Source organism: Sebastes umbrosus, chromosome 11 (genome assembly GCF_015220745.1).
Source record: "Sebastes umbrosus isolate fSebUmb1 chromosome 11, fSebUmb1.pri, whole genome shotgun sequence".
Lineage (NCBI taxonomy): Eukaryota > Metazoa > Chordata > Actinopteri > Perciformes > Sebastidae > Sebastes > Sebastes umbrosus.
The window spans coordinates 26,549,421-26,565,883 of NC_051279.1; the positions used below are offsets into that span (position 1 = coordinate 26,549,421).

The following is a 16,463-nucleotide window of genomic DNA, read 5'->3' on the forward strand; positions in this document are numbered from 1 at the left end:
TGAAAAAAGTTGAATTACTTTATTAAAATGTATTAGCAAATGATAACATTAAATAGCACCTGGAGTTTAAAATCAAATACACGTTCACCGTAAAAAAAAGAACAAGATAGAAGAGATAAAGCTGTGCGTTCCTGTTCATGGGATCCTTTCAGCACATAATGTCCTGGAGTTCAAGATGCTAATCTGTGAAAACAAAAACAAAGTGTGCTGACATACATATAAAGGGCTTTTTATTTGACACTTATTCATAGTCTGCACCTCAAACTTCTAATTCAAGGACTGCAAAGACCTCCGGACAAGGTTTGCTTGAGGACTTGTGATGACATCACAGCGAAGGACCAACGCTACAGATTGAATGTGGTTCAGTCACATTTCATTCAAAAACCTCAGCAGCTAATCTGATCAAGCCACACAAACACACACTGATCCTGTTCAGACCTGGTATTAACATGCGTCCTGAGTGATCCGAACACAAGTGGACGGCTTTAAGCACGTCTGTTCACACCTGGCATTAGAATGCATCTCCACATGAGTGACCACTTGCGATCAGTACTCACTTCCCCGCTCAAATAAACACGTAGTAAACACACGGCTAATACAGCAGACGTTGTGACGTAATATTACAGGAATGTCAGTAGCAATATTCTACATATTCGTGAATTTGGGGACATTTTATCAACATCAAAATATAAGGTTATTGACCTGGCGGTTCTCTGGGACCTCCGCGCCACCGGCACCGCTGCCTTTGCCAGGCAACAGTGGAGTACAGAGCTTCAGAGAGCCGGGGATGATGGCGAGCGGGCGGGCGGGTATCAGTAGGCGGTCCTTAATGTGGCCCAGGACACATTGACTACACACTGCTAAAAGAATGTGGCCATATGCGGCCCAGACCAACCTCTGAATGTGGTCAGAAAGATCCGATCTCAATGCGTCCTCAATGCGTCTTGAGTGCATCTGTACTTAGAGCTGTCCACTTGTGATCCGATCACTCAACGTTAATACCAGGTCTGAACGGGACCACTGTTCCACTATTCCACGACAGCTCACCTGTTTCTCCTCAGCAGACAGCACCCCCTGCACCGCCACCACCTGGTACTGTTTGTGCTTCAGGCTGCCGGGGAACTTCCTGACGTGGCGGACGGCTGGTGAGACGGTGTCCCTGCTCAGCAGCTTCCTGGTGTCTGATGCTGAGGTGCCGGGATCCAGAAGCAGAAGGCACAGGCTCCCATTCTTCTTCTGCTCCAAGCCCACTATAGAGCGGCTGTGACCTGCGGGAGGACACAGGGTTTTCACACCTTGTTAGAAGGCAAAAGTGTTTTTTAGTTGTTATGAACAGCCGCACTTGAAGGTGGGGTGAAAGGCCGGGCGTCATAGAGGGGGGAGAGGACGCAATATGGGGACAACAGCGCACATTTTCATACAGTCTCTACTGGAAGACATTCATAGGGTACCTTCAAATGGGGTCATGTTTACCGTGATCACAAGAAGAGTCCATATGAACGCCCCCCTCATGTGGTATTCACGACCTTGTAAGTGGAAAGTTTCTGAAAGCTCCGAGTTGTGACGTGTTTGGTGACGTTGTCAGAAATAGCTGAGGCCATGGAAGTACATTTTTCGGCGCATAATAAGTTAATTTATTGTAATTTTAGTCACATATTGTTTTTCTTTGTAATTTTATGTCTGAGGAAAATGTTGATATTCCCATTATCATTATGCCTTTGCATTTCATGCATTATGTTACCCACTTGCTAGCTTGCTAAATTGTTAGCAGTTACAGTAACGTTAATATTGACGTTGCTTAGCAGCGGTGTTCTCATGACTAACCACCTGAACGCCAAGCGTATGGTGTACGAGACTTCCCGTGTTGTAACCAAGACCTCACGAGTTTCATTTGAAGGCGCCAATAGTGTACTCAGTTGTTCACATGAAAAGGGGGAAGCATGTCACATGTGCTCACTGTGAGCACAGGCTGCACACAAGGCTGTATTGTTTCCCCTGTGCTATTCTCTGTCTTTACCATAGACTGTGTGAAATAAGGATGCAGTCTCCATGACGTCTCCCCAATAGGTTTCTGAAGAGCTGTTTGTGAAGCTCAAGCTCTGTACAAACAACATCTATTGCACGTCTGTTCATCCTGGAAGGGGGGGATCCCTCCTCTGATCCCTCCTCCTCTGGCGACGCCCAAAATGCCAAACTCGTGGCTTCCAAACGGCAGTCCACAAACTAATGGGTGACGTCACGGTGACTACGTTCACTTCTTCTATACAGTCTAAGCTCTCAATATCAATGAATGCACAGAGAAGGCTTCACAAATGTAATTCATGATTTATATATAAACGACTCCGGTCCAAAACCATCATCTAATTAAAGAAACATGTACGTGTGTGTGTATTAAGACCTCGACAATCCTGTACAGCCACATAGTGTGTGATGAAGAAATATGGCAGGTGATGTTGCGGTGTACCTTGGTGCTGCAGGTAAAGCGGGGGCAGGGAGGTGTGGATGATTCTGGGGGGTAGTCTGCTGCCCCTGCTGGACTGGAAGTACTGCTTCACCCACTCAAACAGCCGGGGGTGGGTGTCACCTGGGCCCGTCGGCTGGTGGAAGTCGATGATGCGGGCACTGAAAACATACAGTACAAGCCTTACTTAGTGTTTTGCTCAACTCTGATTGTCGGATGCTGGGTGACAAATAAATAAATACAGGACAAATATAGAAAGACTAGAAAATGATCCAACCCTTCAGATGTATACTCATGTAAATCATTCTTAATAACCGACTCTTCATGTCACGTGACGCAGCCTTAGGTTGTGTGCTTTAACACACAATTACACACACCAATTAGAGTGTACCTGATTCCCAGAGAGGTGAGGAGGGCGTAGATCTCTGTGGCTCCGATCCAGGCTCGTGTTCCCCGCAGCCGCCGGTTGAAGTGGGACGCACCGTTTGGATCCAGCCCTTCTTTCCAAGCCTCCTCGATCATACTCTGCACCCGAGGGATGCTCGGCGCTGCCTTCTCTGGAGGGGAAGGAGAGCGTCAAGGAAATGGAAAGAACTGACGGATTTGGAGGCACCGAAAACACAAAGAAAGGAGTTTCTGTTTTACTCATTCTCGGTTTGTTATCGCCCGTCGTGGCTCACTTTCTTCTCCTGTGATCTGTTTTAAGGGAGAACATTTTGACATTTTCTTGGACCTTGACGTACCATTCTTTTCTGGTGGTGAATATCTAGTATGTCTATCATGCATTTCTATTATTTTGATACACGGCTAACTAAACCTGCTGCGGGTGTTGTGATGTTACGCTGAGATTACGCAGAGAGTGCCAGTCATAGCTGTGTTTTGTACCAACTGTCAAAAATGCTACAGGAGGAGAGATACTAATCCCGACAACAATAATGTCACCAGACCAGAAAACAGAACAAGGACAAGACACAATGTGCTTTGAATAAACAGTATGGTTGATGACACGCCCGAGCTTAATGAATGCTTATACCACGCCCACATACCAAAGGAAAACATAAAGACAGTTTGTGTTTAAATCATCATCCATTCCTTGAGAGCATAAAAATCATAAACAGAGAATTATACTAAAAACTGATGAAAAATCTGCAGCTTAAATTAATTCATTTTTGGATTCTGGCTCTTTTGGATGCAACTATGGTGCCGTATTTATAGGTGCCTTCAAATGAAACCCGTGTTTACAACATGGGAAGTCGTGTACACAATATGCTTGGGTAACAGTGGGTAAAAACTCAATATACTGCTCCTTGCACAATGATCTACAATGTTAGTTTTAAATATTATATAGCCTATCATATATATTGAAATATTGTGGCAGAACTACCATTAATTCCCAGATATTTACCTCAACTGCACAGCCATTTATTTGAAACAAGCTTATAAGAAGTCTACCTGTTTACTGACCTGCTACTGTTTTAAACTGCTGTTAATGCAAACTCAACACCTCCTCCATGTTTACCTGTCGTCTTGATAAATTCACTATAATGTCCAATTCCACAGCACTAATTCAGTCATGTCAATTTGTTTGTGCTGGACATCAGTATTTCTCTCCACAGGGAACATTCACAAAATCACGTCAGACTTATAAAACAAAGATATAAAGTGCTGATTTCAGGTCAGATATAATGCAGTGTGATTTTGCACCTTGTATTAAGGGAGCGTATGCATCTATTGTGTGCAGAGAGGAGAGGAGCATCTGGAGGTTTCTGTATCCACAGCCCCAGCCTTTATCCCCCGATGAGGAGCAGTAGTGGTCGGTGTCAGCGCTCAGCCACACATGGACGCAGTCTCTGCATTCAGTCTGGTAATACTCAGATAATGCTCTGACCACACCTAGGCAGAGAGGAGAACAGAGTTAAACAAGTTCAGCTCAGTACATTCCTGCAGCAGTTCAGCAGTGTTACTCACACACAGCTAAACCGCAAGCTATCACATCTCACTGACTAATATACAGCAAAGGTGCCGACAGCTGAATGTTTAAGTATCAATAAATCATAGTGGAATTAACCCTCTAAGACCCACAATAGACCCGTTTTTGATTTTTTTAGGGGGGTACAGGCGGTCTTTAGGGGGAGACAGTAGATGTCACATAGAAGTGGTGTACATCATCTGAAAGCTGTGAACCTGAAGATTGTATAAGGGCTTAGAACATTATGATAGTAGTATATGATGGTCATTCTCATGCTCACTTATGTCTCATAAGTTGTTGCAGCAATTTTTGGGTTGATACTATTTGTTACACAGATTCGGTGCTAAATTTAACCATTTTTCACCACTCAAAAATGTATAGAAATGATCAATAATCCCTTCAAAATACCACATTAAGACACCAAGACCTTGAGGAACACCACAGAAAAAGCCTTGCTGTGCGTAACCCTTCTTTAAGAATTGCATTTTTCAGTGATTGGATGGTGAGCACTTCTGTTGTGTAAACTGCTCAGAAACCCCCTTATTGTCAATCTAACTAGGAAAGCCATCCATCCTCTGAATGCTCTAGGTCTCTAGTTTTTGGATGTAAAGTTTCACGAGGCTGTGATTATCCTAGAGGTCACCACAGGTCATTTTATACAGTGAGGTCACGTTTAAAAAAAAAAATGGTCTCACTACAATGAAATGTCTCCTATGGGGACTAACATCATCACACATGAATACAGTTGGGCTCATTGGATCCACAAGAGTCTCAGTTTTACAGTGATACACAAATTATGTAATTCAAGACTGTTTATGGACCCCAGTATGCAGAAATATTCAAACACACCATTTTAGAATAGGAGACAATAACACATTTATACTGCATTAAAAAAACTGCATGTGATTATCATGTGGTGGGCGTGTCTGTAAAGGGGAAACTCGTGGGTACCCATAGAACCCATTTTATTAAGGGACCCTTTGAAAATGGCCATGACAGTTTTCCCTGGCCAAAATGTTGCTCAACTTAGGGGCGTTATTTAGCCTCCTTCCCAACAAGCTAACCAAGCTGTTTGGTAGCAATGGATTCCTTAGGTTTTCTAGTTTCATATACCTACTTAGGTACCTACACTATAGCTCTGAAACTGAACCTTCTACAGCCTCTGAAAGACAGTAAAGTCGGTCAGGATCGCAGGTCTCAGGGGGTAGGCAGTCTTTGATTTGAATATGTTATCTGATCCTTATCTCATAATTATGAGGCTAAGCCATGATTACAAGATACAGAAGTCATAATTAGCTGGCAATACAATGTGCTTCAGTACAGTACTTGCACAATGGAGAGAAGAATTGTGTGTATTGTGCAGACAGAGAAGACATGCTGACTGTGGAGTGGTGAGAACCCACTGAGTGACAATATGATAGCTGTCTTTGAGATAACTCATTTTGAATGACTTATTTATATGATGACTAAAAACGGACTAAAAATAAATGTGAACAACTAAGTATAAAATTAAAATCCCTGCCGGAATTAACACTGGTTCAGGTTCATCTGTGCCAGGCAGTATACATTACAGTTAAAGCTGTTTTTTAAAGTTCATAAAAATGTCAGATTTAGTTATTGCGAAGTTCTCAAGATTACCTAAAGTACAAAACCAGTGGTTATACATGTCTAGCCCATTTAATATTATCGGTGTAATCAACCAAAGCTTTGTTGTCCTTCATCCAAACTTGACGGACTATATTTAAATAGTTTATAGCGCATGGTCTAACGTGCATGGCGCAAGTGCATTTAGGGCGCGTCCAACTCCACTTTGCTAGTTAAACGGCGAATATTCTGGGCACAAAGTAAGGTGCAAGGGTCAAAGGTTTTGTATTTAGTATCTTAATGAATCAGGTGTGTTTTGGGCGTAACAGGAATTAAAGTGTCATCTCCCATTCCCTTTAAAGCCAGTGCTATTTGAATGGTGGATTCTGCAAATTGGATTGGTTTTCTGCAGTGAAAATGTTGTTTTTGAAAGGCTAAACGCCAACAAATATGGACTGGAGCACTATATTTTGTTAGATAAAAAGAATTTTGTAAGTATTTTGCAAGAGGTTTTGACTTTTGTACTTTACAACGCTCTGGAGTTATTGGAAATGTTTGGATCACATGAGTCGGACACAAGCAGTAAAACAATGGCTTACAAGATTTCTTAAAAACAACCATGCAGCCTCAGGATGAGAATGAATCTCGTGTTTGTAATGTGTCACTAGAAGACTGTCTGCAAACTGCTGCCCGTACAGCAGTCTGTTGCCCACACCAGGATCCAGAGCAGCACGGGTGTCGGGTCCAGCTCGGACAGCTGACGGCGAGGCCCGAGCAGCGAGCAGCGAGCCCAATTCTTAACGTCGGTTAAGGGTTAAACAGTTAATTATTAATATCCCTAGTTCACGAGAATGGGTCGTCTGTACGTACGATGGACGGAAAACTCTGAAAAATAATAACTCTGGCCATGGCGGTCACCAGCGCGGAGGCATAAAAAGACTTACATAGGGAACACTGTGACCGGATAACAAGTGTGAGTGCTGAGGTCACAAATGGTGCTTCATACACACTTGTCTATCATCTATCCTGCCTGAACATGACTGTGACTGCCTTTACATGACAATACAATATTGACAGTGTGCACACACTGACCTACAGCTCTCCCTCTGCATGCCTCACTCATTAGATTTGTACAGCCGACAGTAGTTTGTATAACAGCTGAATAAAGCACAGGTGATTAGGTGAATTAACCCACACACATGCATGTGTGGCATGTATTACAGAAGCCTATCCCCACAACCAGACAATGACAGAGATTAACTAAAAGAACATTTTGTGAAGGTTGAAGGAATGCTGAAGAACCGGTTCAGGATAAAGAAAGAGGGAGTTGAAAAATGCAGGGAATCTGAAATATGGGCAGGAACAGCAACTTGACAGTCCTGATTAATTAATGACCAGTCCTTTTCCAGGGAACTCTGATCTGGCAATCCATCAATCAAACTGAATTTATTTAGCATCTTTCATACAGGTTAATGCAGTTCAAAGTGATTCACAGACGACTGACAAGCCAAAAATAAGATAGAACAAATGTAGGCGGTGAAAACAACAGATAAGACAAACACTAGGGCTGTCAATCGATTCATATATTTAAATCATGATTAATCGCATGATTGTCCATAGTTAATCGCAAATTAATCACACATTTTGTTATCTGTTCAAAATGTATCTTAAAGGGAGATTTATCAAGTATTTAATATTCTTATCAACACGGGACTGGACAGATATGCTGCTTTATGCAAATGTATGTATATATTTATTCAATCAATTAACAACACAAAACAATGACAAATATTGTCCAGAAACCCTCACAGGTACTGCATTTAGCATAAAAAATATGCTTAAATCATAACATGGCAAACTGCAGCCCAACAGGCTGACTTGACTATAACTTGCCCCAAACTGCATGTGATTATCATAAAGTGGGCATGTCTGTAAAGGGGAGACTCGTGGGTACCCATAGAACCCATTTTCATTCACATATCTGGAGGTCAGAGGTCAAGGGACCCTTTGAAAATGGACATGCTAGTTTTTCCTCCCCAAAATTTAGCGTACGTTTGGAGCGTTATTTAACCTCCTGACATGGTTGGTACCAATGGATTCATTAGGTTTTATAGTTTCACATGATGCCAGTATCTTCACTCTAGCTTTAAAACTGAGCCCACTGCAACCTCCGAAAATTGAATTGATGTGTTAAAGAAATTAGTGGCGTTAAAACGAATTTGCGTGAATGCGTTATTATCGCGGTAACTTTGACAGCCCCAGTAAAACCAAGTCAACAATTTAATAATTTGATGATTTGACACCAATGCCCACGAGGCAATAAAAGCTTTAATAACAGTCTGGAATCTGATCCCTGTAACTATGTCAAGGTTAATAACGATTAATGACAATAGAAGCCACAAACCGCTGTGGTATTGGTCATATTACTTTCAGTAACCAGTAATCACAGCATTGACTACATAAATTCTAATTAGGACCTCATTATAAGCTCAATGTTGAATTTAATTGCTTCTAACTTGCCTTTGATGGTTTATTCACTTATTTTTGTTTAGCTTTTTTTAAGCAGAAAGATTCAGATTTAGCCTTTACTTTTTGGGAAGTGCTTATTAATCTTCATAAGCAGTGACATGGATTATAATTATTACTGTAAATATTCCTGAGAGTTAAGAGCCCTGCTTCATGTGCATTTTTAATACAGTCCAATTACCTGCATTGCAAAAGACTCGCATCTTAGAACATCGATCAAATGTCTCGAGCACATTTTGAACATCTCAGTCATGTCTTGCCATTGATATCAGAAGTAGGGCTGCACGATTATGGTCAAAATGATAATGACGATTATTTTGATCAATATTGAGGTCACGATTATTCATCGATTTTAGGGACAAAATATTTGTTTAGCAATTTCACATTTCATTAAACAGGACACTGCTTTCACTTCCATGTTGTGCTACATTCCAACTGCCACAAATTCTAAATGTTATAGGTCAAGTTATGTTATTGTCATCTATAGTGGATATATGCATAAAATCACAATATTCATATGATTAGGAAATAAATTGTTGTATTTTTATTTCAATTAGATATATATATTTATATATATTTAAATTATATATATATTTGCTTTGATAAAAAAATAATTAGTAGTTTTAATGATGTATTATAAGCTGCTTAGAGCTAGTGTTAGGAAGTTAAATAGGTCATAATTCCCTCTGTATTATCTATTTTATATTGCTGTGAAAACATCTCCTGCAAACAACTGGATTTATCCAGGTTTCTCCCCAAAAACTACATTTTACAAGATTACATTTGAACGCATCATGATACCGTTATAATTTACCATCGCCCAATACTCAGTTCTACTGACTAGAGCCTGATAATCATAATGTAACTTAATGGAACCTCCGTTAACGGAACTCTAGAGCTTTTAAGGCGGTTCCTCCGCGGCTTATTTTGGATTTACAGTTGTGACAAATTGCAGCTTTATGTCTTCTTCACTCCTGAAGCAGGAATATAAATGTCCGTCTCTCCTACGTATAGAATGTGTTATTATTGTACTGTTAAAGTATGAATAAATTGTAGACTCCTTCTTCCATTCAACATTGTGTTAGTGTTGTGTAGTCAAAGTGAGTGATGGGGACACAGGGATGACTGTAACGGATGACTGAGTGGACTAAACCTACAGAGACTTTGGTGTATTCCTTTAAACCAACACTGTGTCTGTGTTGCTTTTGCAGAGCTGTGGTTGCAGGACATGCACAAACATACCCTGAGTTCTGGTTCTGCCATCATCAACCCCTGAGGCCAGAGACTCCATCATCTCAGCCCTCTTACAGTGGAACTCTGCAGGGGCCATCAGACCTCTGGCCACAGCTTTCTCCATGGTCCTCTCCATCTGTCTGCTGTAGCCCCCACTGCCGTCCAGACCAAACTGCCTCTGCAAAAACAAAATACCACATAACACAGGTCAGGTTGACAGACAGACACACAAATATATATGTACAGTATATATATATTTACTAGGGCTGTCAAAGTTAACGTGATAATAACGCGTTAACACAAATTAATTTCAACGCAGCTAATTTCTTTAACGCATTAATGCAATCGATCTTTCGGAGGTCGTAGCGGGCTCAGTTTTTATAGAGAAAATACTGGCATCATATGAAACTAGAAAACTTGATGAATCCATTGGTACCAACCATGTCATACTAGCTTGTCGCAAAGGAGGCTAAATAACACTCCAAGTTAGCAGTAAATTTTGGTGGGGAAAAATCATCACTTTCAAAGGGGTCCCTTGACCTCTGACCTCAAGATATGTGAATGTAAATGGGTTCTATGGGTACCCACGAGTCTCCCCTTTACAGACATGCCCACTTTATGATAATCACATGCAGTTTGGGGCAAGTCATAGTCAAGTCAGCACACTGACACACTGACAGCTGTTGTTGCCTGTTGGGCTGCAGTTTGCCACGTTATGATTTGAGCATATTTTTTATGCTAAATGCAGTACCTGTGAGGGTTTCTGGACAATATTTTTCATTGTTTTGTGTTGTTCATTGATTTCCAATAATAAATATATACATTTGCATAAAGCAGCATATTTGCCCACTCCTATGTTGATAAGAGTATTAAATACTTGACAAATCTCCCTTTAAGGTACATTTTGAACAGATAAAAAATGTGTGATTAATTTCCGATTAACTATGGACAATCATACGATGAAACGCGATTAAATATTTTAATCTGACCGCCCTAATATATACGCACACACACTTTGCTGCAGTTTGAACTTGTGAAAATATATGGAAACTATCATTTTACAGTTTAGAAGAAGGCTGAGCTGCAACGCCAGTCATTTTTTGCTGTCGCTGTGTGTTTGCTGAAGTTATTTTTATTTTTTACTACTAGGTTGGATGTCCGCTGGGAGTATTTGGACAGTGACACATTTTCTGTCGTTTTGGTTCTTTACTCCAGCACACTGAAATAAAACAATGACTAAGAGGATAGTGACTCATACTGGGTAAACAGTAAAGGACGGAATTGTAGTCCTTACATAGTATATGTACATGGCACCCCAAAGTTTGAAATGAATGCTAATTAACTGGAAATCCAACAAACATGCTTCACTAGGCTCGTTGGAGATGAACTGCGCCTTGCCTGGAAAGTAGACAAGATCAGGCGGCAGCAGCAGGGGGTGGTGACAAAAAGCTGCCGTCAAGTCGGACAGCTTCCAGCATCCTTTAAAGAATTTACAGGAAGTCACAGGAAAAGTGACATCTTGTTACATCTGAACTGTAGGCCACTTGTAGTTTGCAGACCACGTTGAGCTGTGCTGCTCATCCCACAAATGCATGATCCTTACAAGTTGGACATCATTGTGAAGGTAAATAAACAGGCTTTCCAACGATGTAAAATACAATGCCAATTAGCATTGATACAACAGAGAACTAATCCACCAAACACAGATTTCCAAACTTTTTTCCCCAGTTATTTGTTTGTAAATATATGTGGAAATGTGCCTGTATCTGGTGTTGGATTCTGTCCTTTATTATTTTTATGTCCGCCTTGTAAAGCACTTCGTATTGAGCACTCGTTTTGATAAGTGATTATAAATAACCTTCATTATTATTATTAATATCAACCACACGAGATGTGTTTATTAACAGATGAAACCTTCATTGCAAAACATGAGACTAACAGCCTACAATCTAGTGTTACATATTACAATTACACAGAAAGTTTGGACTTTCTACAACACGTGGGTCTTGCAGTCGGTGAAGCGCAACTGCGGCGCCTGACTATAAAAACTGCGGCCGCATCAATCTCGTGAGGTTATCGTTTCCCATGTGTGTATGACGTCAGAGCAAGTCGGGATCAAGTCGGACACAAATCTAACCGGCATGCATTGTTCGCCGATTCGCTGGTGATCGATTCCGCGCAGGCCTGGCTCATCTTGAACGAACCTGCTGTCTAAACACAGTTATGTTTTGTACAGTACAGTAGGTGTGCTCTAGTGTAGAATCCAGACCTGCAGCTTCTTGAACTCCTCTCTCTCCTGCTGGACCTCCTCCTGCCTCCTCCTCTGCTCCTCCTCCTGCTGAAGCTGTCTGGCCAGCTTCAGGTCAGAGCCAGGGCTCCCTGCACAAACACACGTTAACCAACCAAGCTGAGTGTGCATCAGATCAGACAGATTTTTTTTTACATCTTTACATCTTTTCACATTTATTTAAAGTGCAATGGAGAAGTGACTCCTGTAGCAGGGAGGTATGAATATATGCCCACCTGCAGAGTTCACAGCTGCTCCGTGGTCTAAATGCAGTTCCACATGTTCCTGCAGAGAGAAGCTGTCACTGCAGACGACAGAGCATATCGGGCACTCAAATCTCTTCTCTCCTACAAAACAGATTGGAAACTTCATGTAAGCACAGTTATTGCACACTTATTTCATATGATGGGTTGACAACTGAGACAGATAGGCTAATGGTCTTCTCTCTGGTCCAGTCATTAATAGTCAAATAAAATGATGTTAACCTACAATATTTAATCACTAACAGGAAAATTCCACTGGAAAACCCCCATGAAACATTTGTGTTAAAAAAACACCTTACAAGACACAAATAGACATTGTATTTGTAGGTATTGTTAAGCCTAAATTAAGCTTGAATGAAAGAGTTGCTAATACATTTGTGTTGTGTACAGTTGACACTGAAGTAGTACCTGAATTATCTGTTGAATACACATATCAATCACTTTCTTTTCTGTCTAATTCAAATTTCTTCTGGCTAGGCAAAGATGCATGCAAAGTGTGAAAAATGTGTGCGATTGTCTGAGAGAGAAATGTGACTGAAATAAAAGGAAAAGTAAGTGTCTTGTTGAACTCACAATAGCTCTGCACACTAACACTCACTGTCAGCGTGGATATCAGTAATTGATAGTGCTACCTGCTGTTTGTTTGTGCCAAAGCATGGTGCAGGTATAATATGCCATCAAACAGTGCGCAAGGAACGCCATTCACTGTTTCTAGGCAGCAACAACAGTTGTAGCTGTTCTCATTGGTTGCGCTTTGAAAGCAGAGTTGAAATAATTTGAACTTTGAGCACAGCGCAAATCAAATAGTTGTTGAGACATTTCACTAAAAACCACAAACATGAACCTCATGGTGGTGCTACAGGAAATGTCAGGGCATCACCAAAGGATTCATCCTCTGGGGACCGTGAATGTCTGTGCAAAAGGTCATGGAAATCCATCCAATAGTTGTTATGCTGTGTTTTCTGTCACAATCGCAAGATCATTTTGTTGTTCTACATACTTTCCACATCCTGTGCCGTGTGAGCTTAAAACAAAGTTCTGTCTGAGGAGACACACCTGAGAGACAGCTGGCTGATGGCGATGTCGTGGCAGGTGAACACGCCTCCAGTGCTGACCCTGAACAAACAATAAGTCAAGCATGAAGGTACATTATGTACAATTACGTGGCTTAGGGTGTCTTCATTTTAACAAACAATGAACTCTTCTGTCTCCTCTGATCTGTGCTGACTGGGTTAGTATTTGTGCCCCTTGTAAGAAGTTTTCCATGATCCTACAGATTAATTGTGTGCTGATAACAATAAGTGACTGAACAGTATGTTCTGTACATAGCAGCAAAGATGCAAATCTAAGAGCCAGAAAAGTTACCTTCATCTGAGCGCTGTGTCTGCAGATGCAACTCAACATGCTCCTGCAAGATGAAACAGCTGCTGCAGACCAGTGCACACATGGGGCAGGAGAACAGCTCCTCTGTAACAAACGCAAGACCAGTCAAGTCAACGTGGACTTTAAAGTTTGAAATAAAGTTTGAAAATCACCTTTTCTTGGTGAAGACAGACGCTTCTGTTTGGCTTTGCTGTGCTCAGATTTTATTCCATCATTGTCCTCTTTACAGCGCCTGACGGACTCCTGTGTTGTTTCAGCGCTCCGTGTTGTCGAAGTGATGGGTGCAGTCTCCCCAGTTGATGAGCCCCCACTTTCTGGTGTACTTTTCTGTTGAGGTCGTACTGAGTCTCTGGTGACACTAGAGGCTCCCGTGGGAGTGTCACAGCGGTCCCCGGCTGAGCAGGACTGAGGTGTTTGGAGCTTTTTGCTCTCTGTTGCACCAGTGTTTGTTCCAGCAGAGCAGCCTGAAGCGGACGCGACGCGGGCCGGATACTGCGCCCCGAGCTGCTTCTCTGGATGTGCAGAGCCGATGTGGAAGCGTAGTTCATCGTAGGACACTCCAGACAGGGAACAGAGTGGGCAGTCCATGTCATTTTCCAGGTGGCTGAGGAGGAGATGCGTCTTCATGTCCTCCTCCAACATGATCTCCTCACCACAGATTTCACAGGTCAGCATGGCTGCAGCCTACACGCCTACACACACACACACACAGACAAGTTTCACTTTCCTTTGTAATGGCTTTATTATCACACCTCAGACTATCAACAGAATTGTGTCGAGTGTGGAAAAGTGTCAAAGTGTGAAAGTTGGCATTAGTCTGCATTATTACAATTTGCTAATTCTTTCATGAATTAGGTTTATTGTGCAGTGTACTTTATTAAAGCTGCAGTGGGTAGAAATGGAGCAAATATGATTAAAAAAAGTTTTTATAAAACGGTCACTATATCCTGACAGTAGTGCATGAGACAAGTAATCTGAAAAAAAATCATGTTCCTCTGTGTCCTCTGGTGCTCCTAATGGCATCTGCAAGATTTCACAGACCGGAGGAAAACAACCAATCAGAGCCGAGCTGGAGCCCTGCAGTCTCTGAGCAGCTGTCAATCACCCTTTGTACCTTTAATAATATTTTTAATTTTTAAATTGTACCTATTTATTCTATCCTCTTTTAATGTACTTTTAGCTTATTTATTAGTGCTCTTAATTATTAGTTAATAACTTTATAGTTTTCACCAATTGTTTTGCACTGAATTTGGATGTAAGAAACACAATTTTGTTACAAATAAAGGAATCTTGAATCTATCTTGTAAAAGATTAACTTTTTTCAAATGCGTAGTTTGGTGCTCTGTGTATATGCCGAATTCAAGACAGGTTTGTTTTATGAGGTAAATAAATGTTTACACGCAGTGAAACGTTGCCATGATCAGAACTATGGTAAATCAGCTGTTTTTTGAATGGAGTCTGGCGCGTGACGCATTATCAGTGTTATCAAACACCATATGGACGCTCGATTGGAATAACGATGTCACCACAGCTCATCACGTCATAATGTCACACAGTGCACACTGATAGCTAGTCACATCCAGTAACGTTACTTTAACATGCATTGTGTTGTCTGTCAGTCTGTCATGTGTTTGTGTAAACACGTTGAACATCTACTCACGGTTAATGCAGTGAACTCAGTGTTTACAGGAAGATAGAGGGAGGTTATGTTTCGCTTTCCTTTCTTCACTTTCGAAACCGTGCATCGGTTTCTATCACTTCCTCCCACTGTGCAAGAGTAAAGCCAAAACTGCTCTGAACCGACTCTGGTGAAGCCAGAATATCCCGGCATTAGGAGCTGCCATCTTGAGCTGTTGTTGTCATTTGGAGCCAGAGTCTGCGCAGCCGCAGTACCGAGGTCCCGCCCACACACCCGCCAGAGCCAATCACCAGCCGAGGATGGACGCAACATGATTTATTTAAACAAATTCAACTCACAGTAAGTTAAATAAAACGCATTCAGATTATTCAAAACAAAACATTCTGAATATATGTAAACTGGGAATTTTTTTTTCGGAAACTTGTGTTTGGTGGATTATTTCTCTGTTGTTACAATGCTAATTGGCATTGTATTTTACATGGTTGGAAAGCCTGTTTATTTACCTTCACAATGATGTCCAACTTGTAAGGATCATGCATTTGTGGGATGAGCAGCACAGCTGATTATGTGGGTAGCACCCAAGAAAAATTTGCCAAAATGCTCTGCCAATGGTAAACAGTGTATTCTCCTGTTGGTGTTGACTCTTGTTTTGAGTTGTTTGGTGGATTGGATGATTGAACTCTCTATCAGTAACAAGGAACAAACAACACATAATGGCTATTTTACACTTTATTCATTTATTACACCGTCAGGAGCCTCAGTAGCGGGTGGAAGATCCATACCTCCTCCTCATGCTGGTCACCAACCTGGTCACACGTTGCTGTGGGATGGCGTTCCATTCCTCAACCAGGATTCGTTGCAGGTCAGCCAGCGTGGTTGTGTTGGTCACTCTAACACTTACAGCACGCCCAAGCTGATCCCACAAGTGTTGAATTGGGTTGAGGTCTGGACTCTTGACATGATCCTTAGAAGTTGGACATCATTGTGAAGGTAAATAAACAGGCTTTCCAACGATGTAAAATACAATGCAAATTAGCATTGTGACAACAGAGAAATAATCGACCAATGACAAGTTTCCGAACTTTTCTTTGCCAGTTTATTTTCCAGTATAAAAATAA

The 16,463-nt window shown here is 41.4% G+C and overlaps 2 protein-coding genes across 3 annotated transcripts in view; one reads left to right on the forward strand and one right to left on the reverse strand.

Moving 5' to 3' along the window:
- On the reverse strand, positions 1-15,631 carry LOC119496344 (zinc finger containing ubiquitin peptidase 1). The gene is made up of 12 exons (XM_037783567.1): positions 15,367-15,631; positions 13,859-14,390; positions 13,689-13,790; positions 13,380-13,439; positions 12,297-12,407; positions 12,043-12,152; positions 9,783-9,951; positions 4,166-4,354; positions 2,853-3,018; positions 2,465-2,622; positions 1,048-1,268; positions 1-183 (listed from the first exon to the last, which is right to left on the reverse strand). Exons 1-12 carry the CDS (start codon positions 15,535-15,537, stop codon positions 136-138), a joined length of 2,037 nt encoding a protein of 678 aa, XP_037639495.1. The 5' UTR covers positions 15,538-15,631; the 3' UTR covers positions 1-135.
- The window catches only part of zgc:114181 (uncharacterized protein LOC619255 homolog), a 17,166-nt gene continuing 12,049 nt past the window's right edge, over positions 11,347-16,463 (forward strand). The window contains exon 1 of one of the 2 annotated variants that reach the window (XM_037783606.1): positions 11,347-11,397. In XM_037783606.1, the coding sequence (XP_037639534.1) occupies positions 11,362-11,397 (36 nt within the window). In that variant the 5' untranslated portion in view covers positions 11,347-11,361. Of the gene's footprint in view, positions 11,398-16,312; positions 16,336-16,463 lie in introns of those variants that run through there. The other variant, XM_037783607.1, reaches the window with a different exon arrangement.

Coding starts and splice junctions, on each gene's coding strand:
- LOC119496344 (XM_037783567.1), bottom strand. CDS start 15,537: ATGCCGGGATATTCTGGCTTCACCAGAGTCGGTTCAGAGCAGTTTTGG. Junction 12,153..12,296: donor AGCAGCTGTGAACTCTGCAG/GTGGGCATATAT, acceptor GTGTTTGTGCAG/GGAGCCCTGGCTCTGACCTG. Junction 184..1,047: donor TGTCTGCTGAGGAGAAACAG/GTGAGCTGTCGT, acceptor TTGTTTTCACAG/ATTAGCATCTTGAACTCCAG.